The 14738-nt window shown below is 43.1% G+C and overlaps 1 protein-coding gene across 1 annotated transcript; it reads left to right on the forward strand.

Moving 5' to 3' along the window:
* Positions 1-6456: 6456 nt before the first annotated feature.
* dkk3b (dickkopf WNT signaling pathway inhibitor 3b) lies at positions 6457-12058 on the forward strand. The gene is made up of 7 exons (XM_030731995.1): positions 6457-6870; positions 7499-7624; positions 7770-7850; positions 10791-10883; positions 11173-11317; positions 11606-11756; positions 11833-12058. The coding sequence occupies exons 1-7, from the start codon at positions 6457-6459 to the stop codon at positions 11861-11863; spliced, it is 1041 nt and encodes a 346-aa protein (XP_030587855.1). The 3' UTR covers positions 11864-12058.
* Positions 12059-14738: the final 2680 nt, after the last annotated feature.

The following is a 14738-nucleotide window of genomic DNA, read 5'->3' on the forward strand; positions in this document are numbered from 1 at the left end:
ACACGGCACACCTAACAAAGGTGGGTACTTTAAAGCCCTCGCCCTGCCCAGTGAGGGTGACACCCACGGCATGAAACCCATGGAAGTTGTTTTAAAAGTGAGGAAAGGTTGCATTATGCTGCGAAGACTGTAGACAGATTTCATGGAACCTGGAATCTTAGGTCCTAAATTAGGAAATTTCAGGAAAAGGGAAACTGTAATTCAAAAGTTATGCCAAGGTAGAGTGTAAGTACTAATATAAGAGTGTAAGAGTACTATTAATAAGAAACTAATTATGCAAAATAAGCTCTTACCCTAGCACCAATCCTTACCCAACAACTTGTTGGAATCTAGTAAGCTGCATCCATAAACTGCAGAGTGCAACACACAGACACACAAATGCTAATTAATGTTAAGGCATAAACTTCTTGTGGGGCTAAATGAAAATGTCGTGGATCCTTGCTGAGAGGCATCAGGCGTAAAAAAAGAGAACTCAGAGAAAAGAACAAAGGAAAGTAAAGAAACCAAAAAGCCTCTGTAAATAAACCAGATAAATATGACATATGGATTGACAGTGAAGAAATCTGCATTGTATGCATGGAAAAGCTACTCAGGATTTCAGGGAAATATGGCTGTAGCACTGGTTGTGCAAATCCTGGGCACCCTAGCTTCCCAGGAGCCTGCAGAAATGTTCCTGGGATGATGTTCATTCCCTTATGAATCAGGTTTCAGTTCCATAGTGTTAAACATCTGCCTGACCTGCGAAAGTCCTCAGTTTGAGACAAATCCCTGTCAAATCACACATGTGGATCCATTTGCTGTAGAGACCCCTTGCAAGTACTGGAACAGCAGAAAGAAGTTTTCGTACCAAAGCGGGAACATGGAATTTTCTCAGGAGTCTAATTACTCCTTTCACCACTTTGCAAAACAGCTTTCAGTCTTTCTTGTATTAGGACAGAGAACCCAATATGTGCTTGAGCCTGGTTGGCGAGCACAGCAGTGAGATGCTTCTTGTAGTTGGTCAGGAGGTTTGCACACATCTCAGGAGGGATTTTGGTCCACTGCTCTTTACAGAAACCCTAAAGCTCTGATCTCAGCGGCTGCCTGAAACTTGAAGCTTCAGCTCCCTTCAGCTCCCTCTCCCTTCAGCAGATTTCCAGTAGGATTGAGGTCTGGAGACTGGCGAGGTCACTCCGTGACCTTAACGTGCTTCTTCTTAGCCACTCCTTTGTTGCCTTGGCGATATGCTTTGGGTCACTGTCATGCTGGAAGACCCATCCATAACCCATCTTCAGGAGGTTCTCCTCCAAGATTTTACGGTACATGGCCCCAGCCAGCGGCTCCTCAATGCAGTGAAGTCGTCCTGAACCCCAAGCAGAAAAACAGCCCCAAAGCATCATGTTTCCACCTCTGTGTAAAAGTTTGTGGCATTGAAAATTGTGTCTTTGTGTCGCACTGATATCCAGAGAAATCCAGTTTCTGTATTTAATGCGATCCAACTGCTGCTACTGAGAGAGACGCCGTGGGAAATGTCAGTGAACACGTCCACCATCTCAGGGATTACTGACTAACAAGCAGGCTGCACTATGTGAGACTGGGCATCGGTCTGTCTGGTTTGCTGATGTGCAGCACAGGGAACTGTGCTGTCTCCATTCCTGACAAGCACCCTGCCCTCCACATCAACAACAGGCTGAACTGGAACACAAACACAGAGGCTCCATACAAAAAGGGGATGAGCGAGCTCTGTTTCCTAAGAAAAAATGTAGATTTTCTATCAGTCAGTTGTGGTGAGTGCAGCACGCTTTTTGGATGCTAAAAAAAAAAAAAGTATTCTTCCTGAATTCACTAAAACTCAGATTTTACGCAGATACTCCACTAAAGATGGAGCTTGTATCCAGTACAGACAAGAGGCTCCATATGCAAGAGCAGAGCATGAGCAGTCCCAACAGAAGAGAAGGATCTGTAACTGAAAAATGATGTTTTTAAGATACTTTGCATATTAATATATTTGTTATAAAGAGTTTACAAAGCTTACATCTACAGCATCCATGTTCCCGAAAGAACCAAAAAGGAGAACGTGCAGCCTGTGGTCTTAGTGCGTGTGCAGAGCTTTTGAGATATTTTATTTATTTCTGGGGAAAAAAAAAAAACAGGCTCTTAATATGGAAATCAAAGACCTTTTTGTTTCCTACAGTTGTGCTTCTGGCAGGTCGGAGCTCAGCATCAGTCCGCACCGTGATCATGTGGAGATCAGCCTCTTCCTCAGCATTTCTCCGTGTGTGTGAGACTTACAAACAGAAAGCAGGCAGAAGCACGCCCCCTAGTGGTCACTGCTGCATCTTGCCTTCAGTAAAGATAGATGTGAAAAAAAGAAACTAAGCATTATATAGTTTTACAATTTAAATATATAATACATGGTGCATAAATGCATGCATATGCAATGAAAATAACAGGCCTAAAAAAAACCCAAATGTTTTAATACAAACAACCAGTTATTATAGATTATAAAAAATAATTTACTTGTTTCATTTTACTAAACAATACGTATGCATCACATTTAGTTTTTACATACACACAGGCTTTTTTTTTTGCATATCTGAATGTGTATGTGTGTAAGCACACGTTGTTGCTGCATTCATACTAATTTACATCACGTCCTGGATTCCAGTTTGGGGCAGCGATGCATCATTATTTTTGTTGGTTGGATTGACAGCCTACAGATCCCGGCTCTCATCGTGTAATTGTGTTGTTTTAAAGAACAGGGACAAGAAGAGGGTGTTTCTCTGTTCACTTGTGTGCAGTTGTGTTACACTGGCAACTCTCTGTGCGCTACAATCACACTGTGCTCTATATTTAAATTTGCAGTGCATGTAGATGAGATAAAGATTATTCAAAGCAGGCATGTCACATGTAGCACATTTTTATGAGTGCATTGGCCACTCTCTGGGTCTGTAGTTAAGACAATTATAAGTGTCATTCTGATATTTACTTAATATTTAATGTGTTGCACTTTTTCAGTTGCGTTCATTTTGGGCCACATCAGGGGACCGATGTAAAAAGAAACTGTTACCTCGATCTTCAGGAGACATTTATACTAATGCGTTATCCTGCTTTATGTCACCTCCTCCTGCAAGTCCAGGGGTGCGTCCACAGGGGGGCACGGGGTGGCACTGTGCTGTAAACCTTTTGTACTTTTACTGAAGTAAGAATAAAGTGGCTCCACTGTTACGCCCCTCTAACCCCTACTCTCTTTATAGTGGCAGTGAAAGAGTTTTCAGGTGCTGCTTTGGTTAATTGCTGATAGACCACGCCTAATGAGGTGTGGCTAAAGGCGAGCCTGAGGTCAGCTTTTGAAATGCCACTTCTTGTTCTTTGGGTTGCAACTGTTTTGGCTGACCTTATAAAGTAATTTAAAATAAAACCCATGTTTCTTAAAACTCTGGTGTCAGTCTACACCTTATATTGCAGTTCAAACATCTGCCTGACCTGCAGAAAATCCCCAGCTTGAGACAAATCCCTGTCAAATCAAACACGTGGATCCATTTGCTGTAGAGACCCCTTGCAAATAATGGAAGCAGAAAGAAGTTTTCTTACCTAAGCGGGAACGTGGAAATTTCTCAGGAGTCTAATTACTCCATTCACCACTTTGCAAAACAGCTTTCATTCTTTCTTGTATTAGGACAGAGATCCCAATATGTGCTTGAAAATCATGTTTAGAAAAAGAGAGAGCCTGGTTGGCGAGCACAGCAGTGAGATGCTTCTTGTAGTTTGTCAGCAGGTTTGCACACATCTCAGGAGGGATTTTGGTCCACTGCTCTTTACAGAAACTCTAAATCTCTGATCTCAGCGGCTGCCTAGAATCTTGAAGCTTCAGCTCCCTCCACAGATTTCCAGTAGGATTGAGGTCTGGAGACTGGCGAGGTCACTCCATGACCTTAACGTGCTTCTTTTTAGCCACTCCTCTATTGCCTCGATATGTTTTGGGTGATTGCCATGCTGGAAGACCCATCCATAACCCATCTCTAGTGTTCTGGCTGAGGGAAGGAGGTTCTCCTCTAAGATTTTGAGGCGCTGTCCATTTCAGTCCATTATATAGTGTGTTACTGATGGTGTTCCTGGTGACTGTGGTCCAAAAATGCCTTCAGATCATCAACAAGCTCCTCCCGTGTAGTTTTGGGCTGATCCACCACTTTTCTCATGATCATCCTGAACCCATGAGGCAAGATCTTGGAAGGAACTCCAGACTGAGGGTGAGTGATGGTCATGTTATATTTTTGCACCAGCAGCTGTCACCTTCTCACCAAGCGCTTTGCTGATGGTCCTGTCACCCATTCCATCCTTGTGCAGGTCTACAGTTTTGTCCCTGGCATCCTTTGACAGCTCTTTGGTCTTTGCCCATGATGGTGGAGAGGTTGGAATGGAAGAAATTGATTCTGTGGACAGATCAGGAGTGTCTGATGATGGTAATCTGTGTGCCACATGGGTGCACAGCCGATCTGTGGGAGCCAGAATTCCAGCTGGGTTGTAGGGGATCAAATACTTGTATCACATCAATTACATACAAATCAATTTAGAACTCTGAAACTTTCTCCCCCCACTGTATCACAGTCGAGGCCTGTATATGTGCAGCATAAAACTACATTTCTGGGCAGGTGTGCGCCAGGCTAAGGCTTCCAGGGGTGTGCAGTTAATTTTCCCACATGAGAAACTGGGACTGATGTGGATGGCTGCACCAATAAGCCGAACTCATGTCACCCCCCCCTTGGAAAATGAAATGCCCACCCTGGCTTAGGCTATAGTTATGATGCAGCGTATGCCATTGATTGTCTGCTGACTTTACATAGAGTTTTGCAGAGTCACTACATGTTGTAACTATGTACTGTCACCAGGGGACAGTATCAAATAATATTTGTAACCACCTGTTGTCGCTGTTATTGGTGCTTTAGTTTAGCTCTTAGCCCTGAGAAAAAGAACTGTGAGTGAAACGGTGCTACAAAATTACACAAACTCTTAGATTATTTTTTCAGGCTTCTTCCTCTTTGTGGTCATCTGTCACTCCCTTTCCACCAATCAGCATTCTGCTTACACACAGCATCATCACTGTCAGGCTACACGTTGTTGTTGCAAAGCAGAGACCCACTTCTGAAACGTGTTGGTGCAGCTGGTGGAATCAGAGACTGTAAGCAGACACCCAGAGTCCTGGGAAAAGTAATTAGACAATCATATTATTGCACATGTGCACAACTGAGGTTCACAGCGGTTTCTGGACCTGCAAAGTTGTGAAACTGCATGTGTAATTTGCAAGAGTATAAAACTGGTCAGAAAGTTCTTTTAAAACTCATTTTGGGGCAGAGTCACCAAACTTTAAAGAGTTTTTATATCCCATTAACTGCTGAAATTAAATCATTTAGATAGGGGCTTAAAACACACACACAGAGTTGATCAAAGATTGCAGCAAAGTTGTGACACTTGCATCATTTTGGGTGGGTGCAATCAGCAAAATCAGATACAAACTAAATACACACCAGAGAGATAGCGAGGAACAGTTAAACTCAAAGACAAAACCACATGTGGAACTAACCTTCAAAATAAGACAGGAAGTAAGTTGAAAAGTGATCAAGAATAAACTCAGAAAAAAAGTGAGTTCTCCTGTGTTTCACTTTGTCAAACACAATAGGCAAAACAAGAACTAGGGATTACAGAGTCCATTAATCAGCATCCAAAAATGCAATGGAAAAGAGAAACCAGAGAATTAAAAATACTATAGCTGTTAAAACAGAGGACACAGAGGGAGGAATATTCTAACAGAAGGTGAAGTTTGGCAGCACCAAGTCTGAACAATAACAACACACTCAACAGGTAAAAACTAAAAAGCACAAATGAGGGGAAACAAGAGCATTACACAAACAACAACAAAGACAGGAACGCACGGCTGTATATACACACAGATTTAATTAGACAGCAGGACACAGGAGGAACCAATTAACAGCAGGTGAAAACAATCAGGGAATCATGGGGAGACAGAGGCAGGAAGTTGAACACTAACCTTCAACATAAAACAGGAAATAACCAACATACTTAAGACGTTAGCGACAAGAGAAACCAGGGACACCAGACAGAGGGGGCACGTCACAAAACTGAAACTCATCATCGAGATAATAAAATCAAAACCAGTACAAAAATCCCAACAATACAGCCTCATGAGCAGTAACAGTAAGTATCCCTGCGACAGAGCATCAGTAATAAATCATCATAAATATCTTTAGCCAAACTTTGTTCGGACTTTGAAGGAGACAGGCAGACCTACGCTGAGGCTGCTGAGTGCTTCCTCCTGTCAGTGACCGGTGAGTAACCGCAGGCCTCGGTGGGAACTTTCCTTTGCGGATCACATCTGCCTTTTTGGATGTTTGTTTTACAGTCCGGCTCACACTGATGTCTTTAGAAAGGCCAGACTCTGTTTGACGTTTAAATCACGAAATGCAGCGTGAACCTCTTCCACCCCCATTAAACCTGATCCTCCTAATAACAACCCCCCCACCTTCCCCTCCCCACACCACCCACTCACCCACCACCACCGCCGCCGCTGCTCCTCATACTTTCCAAATAAAACGGATCCAGCTGTGTGCAGCTGTGCGCCCTGCGTGCGTCACACCCCTCTGCTGCTCCGCAGACAGACGAGGAGGAAGAGAAGGAAAGATGTCCGGCATCACGCTGCTGTCGCTCTTCCAGGGTTTGTGCTTGCTGTGGGCAGCCGTCGGCACGGCCAGGAGCGGGACCTTGTTCCTGCGGGAGAGCCTGGAGCGGGGCCCGGTCAGCCTGAACGACATGTTCCGAGAGGTAGAGGAGCTGATGGAGGACACTCAGCACATACTGGAGGAGGCAGTGGACCAGGTTGGCGTCATATTTGATCCATTCATATAAAGTCAGTGTTGGCTGGCAGAGAAGTGCAGTGTGTCCATATTAAATTATAAGCGGGACACTTTTATTATAATCTTGGGGAGAGTAAGTGTCTGGATGGATTATGCCACGTTTGATTGTTTTAATGGTCTGTTTGCTTTGACTAGCAGGCCTCGGTATGTGCCTCAACACTTCACATAGTTTCCCTGCTTTGGCCCACACCGTGCTGAGTACTATAATTATTCATCATGATAGTAGGTGCTTAAAATAGAGATTTCCCGGTCTGTTCAATACAAGAAAAGGCAACGCTGAGGAGCTCCTGTAAGAACTTCATACAAACAGCTCTTATTTTGTATCAGCCAGGACTCTCTGGAGGCTTCAGTGCTTGGAGTTTCTCATTTTCCTTTTTCCTTCCCAATAATTGAATTTCAGCAGGTCTGATATGTTTCCTGATGTCAGTGAGCGTCTGGTTTTCATCATTTCTGGGCTGCTGGGAGGTTTCCACTCTGCATCAGCTGTAACTTCTCATAGCCACCTTAAGGATTCACACTCTCCCCTGAATATGGATAATAGATGTGGCGTTCTTCATATCAGATTTATGGACTAATGTTCAATCCAACAGATAACTACTGAGAGTAAGAAATCCTCTTCAGCCTCACTGGAGCTGCATCCTGACTACCACAATGAGACTACGATGGTGATAAGGAACGGGGAGAGAGCGGTTCAGGTGCTAGACAGAAGGGACAAGGTAAAATATGTAACTCCCAGATAGGAGCCATTCGTTTCATGGCCTCCAGCGTCTGAGTGGGTTTAGAAATAATCTGTAGGGGGAAAAAGGCTGCTTTTCTTCCCCTGGTCTGATATGTATGTCATCCTCTTTACCATTTTTGTAGGAAACTAATAATAAAACTGGAGAGACTCATCTGTCCCATGTTCATATGGAGATCTCCAGCCAGTGGAACAACGTGAATCATGTGAGTCTTTTACCTTTTCCGTTTGGTCCAAACTTCAACTTAAAGTAAGTTTTAACCCTAAAACACTCGAGCTGACCAAAAAAGTCATAATTTTAAAAAATGGCATCACTCTGATTGTCTAAAATTCAAGCTAGTTCTCATAAAGGTGGCTGGAACATGTTTCTATTTATTTATTTTGGGGCTTTTTCTTTTCCTTGGACTTCAGTCCGGTTTGCTTTCACCTTTTCCCGATGCTGCCATGAAGCTGTTATATTTATGAGAGTCAGCGTTGTGGGCTGAGATTAATGGCGTAAAAGCTATTAGCCTGTCAAGTTGGGATTCTGGAAATATTTTGGGAAGGAACACAAAATCCAGCTCCCCCAGATTCCGACCTCCTCTCACAGCCAGGGAAAGTTTAAAGGCAGCCTCTTGGAAACAGATGAAAGCTCAGGTCGGATCTTTATTATCGGGGAGCATCAGTCAGTATCATTTATTTGTCATCTTTTAGAGTGCTTTATTTCAGTGTGATGTTTCTGCACATGCATTTTTTTTTAAATATTCCACATATGTAAGAGGAGACGGAGAGGAGGGGAGGTTTCTGGAACTGTGGGAGCTTTGTATTAGTTCAGGGTTTGTTGTTTTTATGAAGGGTGAGCTCATCCAGCAAAGAACCCTACCGTATACTTTTCATAGTTGTTACCAAGAGGAGGCCAGCTTGGACCGAGGTTGCTGCTGCTGCCCGTTCTTTACTTTATGACGGTGGTTTTGATCTTTTTCTTTCCTGGCAGCCGTACAGATGGTGGTTATGTTAATAGAGCCCACTGCTGGGGGAAAAATGCCAGGCAAGCGAGTAAGAATGTAAGCCAGGAAGGTCTGCTTCTCTTAAAAAAACTGCACATATATTTAACTGTATTCATTAAGTCACATTAGATAAGCTACTGGCCTGGCAACGCTACTGCTTCAGAAAAATCTAGTCGACATGTGGGGAGATGAAAAAAAAGAGCATGTAGGCTAACTCTGTTTTTAATCCAACGTCTTGTTGCTGCTCTAAAGTCAGTCAAAAATAGGATTGTTACTCAGAAATGTATATTAGGTGGTATTTCAAGCCTAAGAGCAGGGAGAACAGCAGCAAAATCCTCCTGCTGCTGTGATTTAACCAAAGCTGGTGGGCTCAGAAGCAGGAGGGGACACAGGAAAATCTGTTGACAAGGTTTATTAAAACATTCAGAATGTGCAGTGGAGGTTTCAGAGGAGAAGACAGAGAGGAGAGGGATAGTAGGAGAGCGGCCAAGCCAACAGCCAGGCTGGAGAGCAAGAGAGTGAAACACTGTGGGGAAAGGCTGGCACGCAAGGGGGGAATCTGGAGCACAAGGAAATTCTAAGGTAGTAACTTGGAAACACTTGGAAAAATTAACACTAAAGAGCCTGAATGATACTACTACTACTGACCAAACAATGCGGCAGAGTGTAGGTGGAAGAGCCAGCCCCTTAAATACAGGGAGAGAAAGGTCAGCACTGCAGGAATCACCCACAGAACAGAGCAGACAACAGACATGACGCTGATTAAGGAAGAAATAGCATGAACAGCATGGGGCAGAGGTGGGTTACAAAGCAGCTTGCAGCTCAGTAGCACGCCTCTGTAAGGTTTGCTAACAGGATAAGCTGAAGGGGAGCTGCTAATCCACCAGCTTATGTGAGCTGGGGCTGAAATCTGATGAGATTGGCGGCTGAGCTTGACTTCCTGACCTGCTAAAAATAACAGGCGGACTTTGGGCTTTGCAACTTTGTAATCTTTTATACGCACAACAAGTCCATATAACACAAAGGATAATATGGGCACTTTAAAATCATGTTTGTAGTCAAACTTCCCGAGACTCTCCATCAGTTTTCAGAGCTGAAGAAACCTCTTGGATGATTTGAAATGTTTTCACAAACCAAAAAGAAATCCAAGAAGTGCTAAAGACCACGAAGGCACTAAAGCTAAGGACTGATATCATTTTTTTATTGTGTACTTTACATATAGCTTTTGATATTTGCTGGTTGTTTTCATTGCAGTCTTTGGAAGCATTTGTTAATGTTACATTAAGATAAAATGCACTACGTGTGTCTCGTTCTTTATGACATGAACCTCAAGATCAGTAAAAGATCACAAACATTTTGTTTTATTGCGTACTGTGAGACATTTTGGAGCAGGAAAAGCTTAAAGATGGCCCTGGATTTAGTTCTGTTCCTGTGGTAAATTCTTACAGGCAGCACGCTCGAAGAAATCCAGCCATGTGGCTGCGATTGTTCTTGGCAGGCACTGTTTCCTCTCACCACTGGAAACAAGTCAAGCGAAATCACAAATATCTCCTCAGCATAAAGACTTTTAGACTTGTTCTGCAGGCAAATCCATCATTAGTCCACCCTTAAAAGAGCAGTTTGTTTGTTGCTTGGTGTACTCGGTGTTCCTGCAGTGAACTCACAATTAACACAATTTACAGTAAGTGTATCATGTTTCCAGATTAGCTGTAAAAGCCCAGATTGTTTCAGACGTTGAAACGTTTGTGTTTTATCATCCTGGGAGTCGTTCTGGACAGGGCGCATATTTGAGGATAATTTCTTTACCTTCAACATGTTGGAGTGCAAACCGAGTGAGGAGGACAGAAGGAGGGAAGACTCGAGAGACTCCAGCCCTTCTGTTTCATTCAGATGTCACTGGTGATGTCGGTGACGCAGTTTCCATGGAGATGGACCTGGCAAATACCAGGAAGTCATTATGCGGGGGTGCAGTGGAATAACGTTACTGCGATACGGGCAAACGGCACTCAGCTAAGCTGAGTTCTGATTGGCCGAGTGCTTCGTGATGATGATGTCTGTTAAAAGATGAGGATTTTTTTTCAAGCCTCATTCATTTCTTTTGTAAAATGACAATAAATTCTCTGCTTCATCACGCAATAATTGATTTGTCTCATCCCACAGGAATGCATGGTGGACGAGGACTGCGATGACCTGAAATACTGCCTGTATGAGATTGAGAACTCCAAGTGCCTCCCCTGTATACCAACAGATATGGTGGGGAGACCCTCAGTGTTGTCTTTTGTGGTTCTTATGGGCTCCATTAAAGCCACAATAATCAGCAACAGCAGCATAACTAGTAGTGATAAAGCCACAGACAGTTAGCACTGAGCGCTCCACTGCCCCTCTTATTGCTTTATTACCTTCCAGCTCCAGTACAGTATGACTGACTGCATGTATGCAAACATAATCACCATAACTGAACCCAGCGGTTTCTGCACTGTCAGTCCAACCAGTCTGAAAGCTCAGTGTTAGCCTCCATGTTGTTTTTGCATATCTCTCATAGCCCTGCACTAAGGATGAGGAGTGCTGCTCTGATCAGATGTGTGTGTGGGGCCAGTGTACAGTGAATGCCACCGAAGGCACAGAGGGAACCATCTGTCAGGGTCAGAGTGACTGCAGGCCACACCTCTGCTGTGCCTTTCAACCAGGTGAGCTTCATCTGGGATAAAACACAAGACAGACCAGCTTAACGTGTCTAAATGGATCTGTGTTTGCTTTTTTAAAGCAATATGTAACATGATATTACTTCCACGCTTTTGGCGAGAATCAAGGAATCAAATGTAGCCCAGGAGTAACAACCCTGGAAACAAACTAACAAACATGGAAATATGCTTTTGTCTTAAGATCTGGGGGAGAGGGACCCTGTGGGACCCTGAGCAGGCTCAATAAATCCAGTTTTAAACTTTAGGTATTTTTCTCTCTGCTGCTTCCATCAGAGCTTTTGTTTCCAGTGTGTAACCCCAAACCGGGGAAGGGGGAGTCCTGTCTGAGCCACCCCAACCTGCTGATGGACATGCTGGCCTGGGATCAGGAGGGTCCCCGCGACCACTGCCCCTGTGCCGACGACCTTCAGTGCCAGCCTCATAGGTCAGCCCAAACGCAGCAGTTCAGACTTCTGGTGAGAAAAGAGCAAGTGTGAATTTTTCCCATTTTTCTCTCACAGCCGTGGATCCATGTGTGGAGAACGGTACTAGAGGTCCACAGGAGGCGGAGTTAGATTGAACTTACTGATCCAAAGACAGATGCCTCTGCAGATCACCGGCTGATTCAAGTACAGGCTGTTGCTTCAGGATAGAACTTGCACTCACAGTATTATTTATGCCTTATTACCAGCGTGTATTATATATGTAAAAGGACAAAAATAAAAGACTTGTTTTCAGCTTTGAGAACCAAGGAAAGCGTATTGTGTTATTTACTGATGGCCTTATTTTCTGTGAGCACTAGAGGGCGAACTTGTACACAAAACCTTGTTGGGTTTGGCTCTTCCTGACGGCTTTTCCGTGACCTCAGTGGAAAATATGAGGTCAAGGAAAGGTGTGGAGGATTGATGAGGAGGAGAGAATCTGACTACACTTACACAAAGCTTCTTAACTACGTGACGGCGCGTCGTGCTTCACCCTGACGTGTTCTTGCCGTGTCATTTCATGCAAGTCATATAAAAAAGAACCACAGGTGAAAAAAGGTTGCACTCTAAGGATAAAAATATGTCTCATTTCTTCCTGCTGGAGAGGTGATGCAGGGTAATGGCATTATTTCGTCTCCTTTCATAAAGGGTGGTTCAGTGTGTCCCCTGCTAAAAGAGGTGATAAACAAAGAAAGCACCTTTCATTAGTATTTAGAAAACTCCAACAGTTGTTAGGAATTTGCCAACTTTATTTCAACCTAAACTCGTATAGATTTATTCAGCTTGAACATCTATTATATAGAACACAAGCAGAGAAAAACAAAGGGAATTCAAAATTTTGCTCCTGCCTGCATTCGCAGGAGGCGACACTGCCTCCACACTTTCACCGAAAAATAAGTGTAGTCAGGGGTTAAAGTGAGATTTGGTAGAAAGGGGGAACCCTAAGATCGGTTGTGGTGGTGCAGTGTGGGCAATTACTTAGAAATAAGACACAATCATTTCTATTTGTGAGCTCCAATAGATTTTGTGTACAGGCTATGATCAGCTGGCCTGTGCTGCTGCTCTTTGTGGATTTAGCCAATTGAATTCAATAAGATATGAGCTGGGGTTACACGAGCTATCGTGATTCATATATTCTGGTATCAAGGTGGATCTAATCAGCATCATCAGCTTAAATTCAAACTGATATCTCTGCTCCACTCCAGTGCATCACTGTAAACTCACTGCAGTACTGCAAACTAACGTCTTTAGCCTGAACTAAAATACCCAGTGTTTATGTGCAGACTTTGAATATTGCAAAATTAATATACTTCCATTTGTTTTGCAGTACATTTCACAATAAGAAAAATAACCAAATAACTTCACATCATCTACAGATCCAATGTCTGTTCAAAAAAACTCACTTCCCTGCCCACTCTCCAATGACTCCCCACCTGCAAGCTCACAAGGAAATATCACACAAGGACTTGACTCAAACATGCAAACATGAAACAGGATGATCTGTCCCCTCCTCCGGCACCTGACCGGTGTTTCCCCGCTCTGTTCTCGTGCTTACCTGAGTTAAACTCAGCTGCCTCCCAGTTTTCAAACCCTGACTTCTTGCTGCTTGACTAAAATAAAATACTTGAACTTGTATTGGTCTCGTAATTTTATGTTATAAATAAGTGCCAGTGTTTTTTTTTTTTTTTTGGCGGGGGGGGGGGGGGGGGGCTGTGATATTCTAGAAAATGCCTTTGAGTGCACTGCATCTGCAAGTAGAGCAATATCGCCCCCTCGTGGTAACACTCTCAGCTGCACGCGTTCATAAACGTTTTGCTTTTCTTCTTCTCTTGTTGCAGAAAAGCTCAGTAAACCGGGCTTGTATATTTAATAAAACACAAAATGAAGTTAAAGCACTAAATAAATAAATAATTTAGTCAAACATTCAGAAATGTAGTCTTTTAATCCACCTGTTTGCTGCCACTTCCTTCCATCAGCTCATGAAACTGTTTTAAAACCTGTGCACACGAATCATAAAATCCACCTGTGTGTGCAGCTATATTATAATCCAAAAACATTCACTCAGGGAACTTATTTATGCATTATGTACGACTACTTTAACTCTGAATGCTTTAATCTGAACTATTAATACATATACGCAATAGTCACATTTGCAGTACGAGGCTTTCACCGTTACTGTAATGCCAGTAAAACATCTTAATGCTTATTTAGTAATTATATTTAAGTGTGTCTTTGCAATTCTAATGTTTTTTTTCCCACTTCTTTCTCTTTGTACCTCTTTCTGATTTCCCTGTTTGTGGTTGAACTTTATGATGACTGATTTTGCAGCAGTCACTATACAAGGCAGAGGAAATTGCGCGAACTGCGTCCCAGCAGAAGGAGCAGGCTGCTTTATTCCCTGTTTTGGCCTTAAAACAAATCACTCGTATTGAGAAATTTCCTCTTTGAGTTTTTATTTTATTTGGTGTTTCGAGTGTGGAAGCCTCCACGATCTGCTGTTGATGAATCGAATGAAGGTGGTCGGCCGGTCAGAGAGTGTGAAGGCAGCTGGACTTGAACCACCAGCAGCTCTTCCCAGCTGTGCTGGTGTACAGGCAAACATCATGAACTGCACAGGCGTTTGGAATCATGTCCGTGTTGGGATCACGTACGCGGGGTCTGCAGGACTGGATTAATGCATGTAAATGTATTTCATCCATTCATTCAATTCAACATTTGTTATTAGTCAAAATTCTATTTGTTTGCTGTCACAGACACTGGGCACATATATAATCCTATGCAGCTAAATAAGCATATAATAAACCATGTCACCATCAGTCCACATTTTATCATTCATTTTACAGGTTTTTTACATGTGTAATTCTCGACTCTTTTTACAGTCGAGACTAACCAGCTGTAGTTATTTTAGATGTTAATGTTAGACTGGCTGACTTCACCGCTCCATA

The sequence above is a fragment of the Archocentrus centrarchus genome, chromosome 6, assembly GCF_007364275.1.
Source record: "Archocentrus centrarchus isolate MPI-CPG fArcCen1 chromosome 6, fArcCen1, whole genome shotgun sequence".
Lineage (NCBI taxonomy): Eukaryota > Metazoa > Chordata > Actinopteri > Cichliformes > Cichlidae > Archocentrus > Archocentrus centrarchus.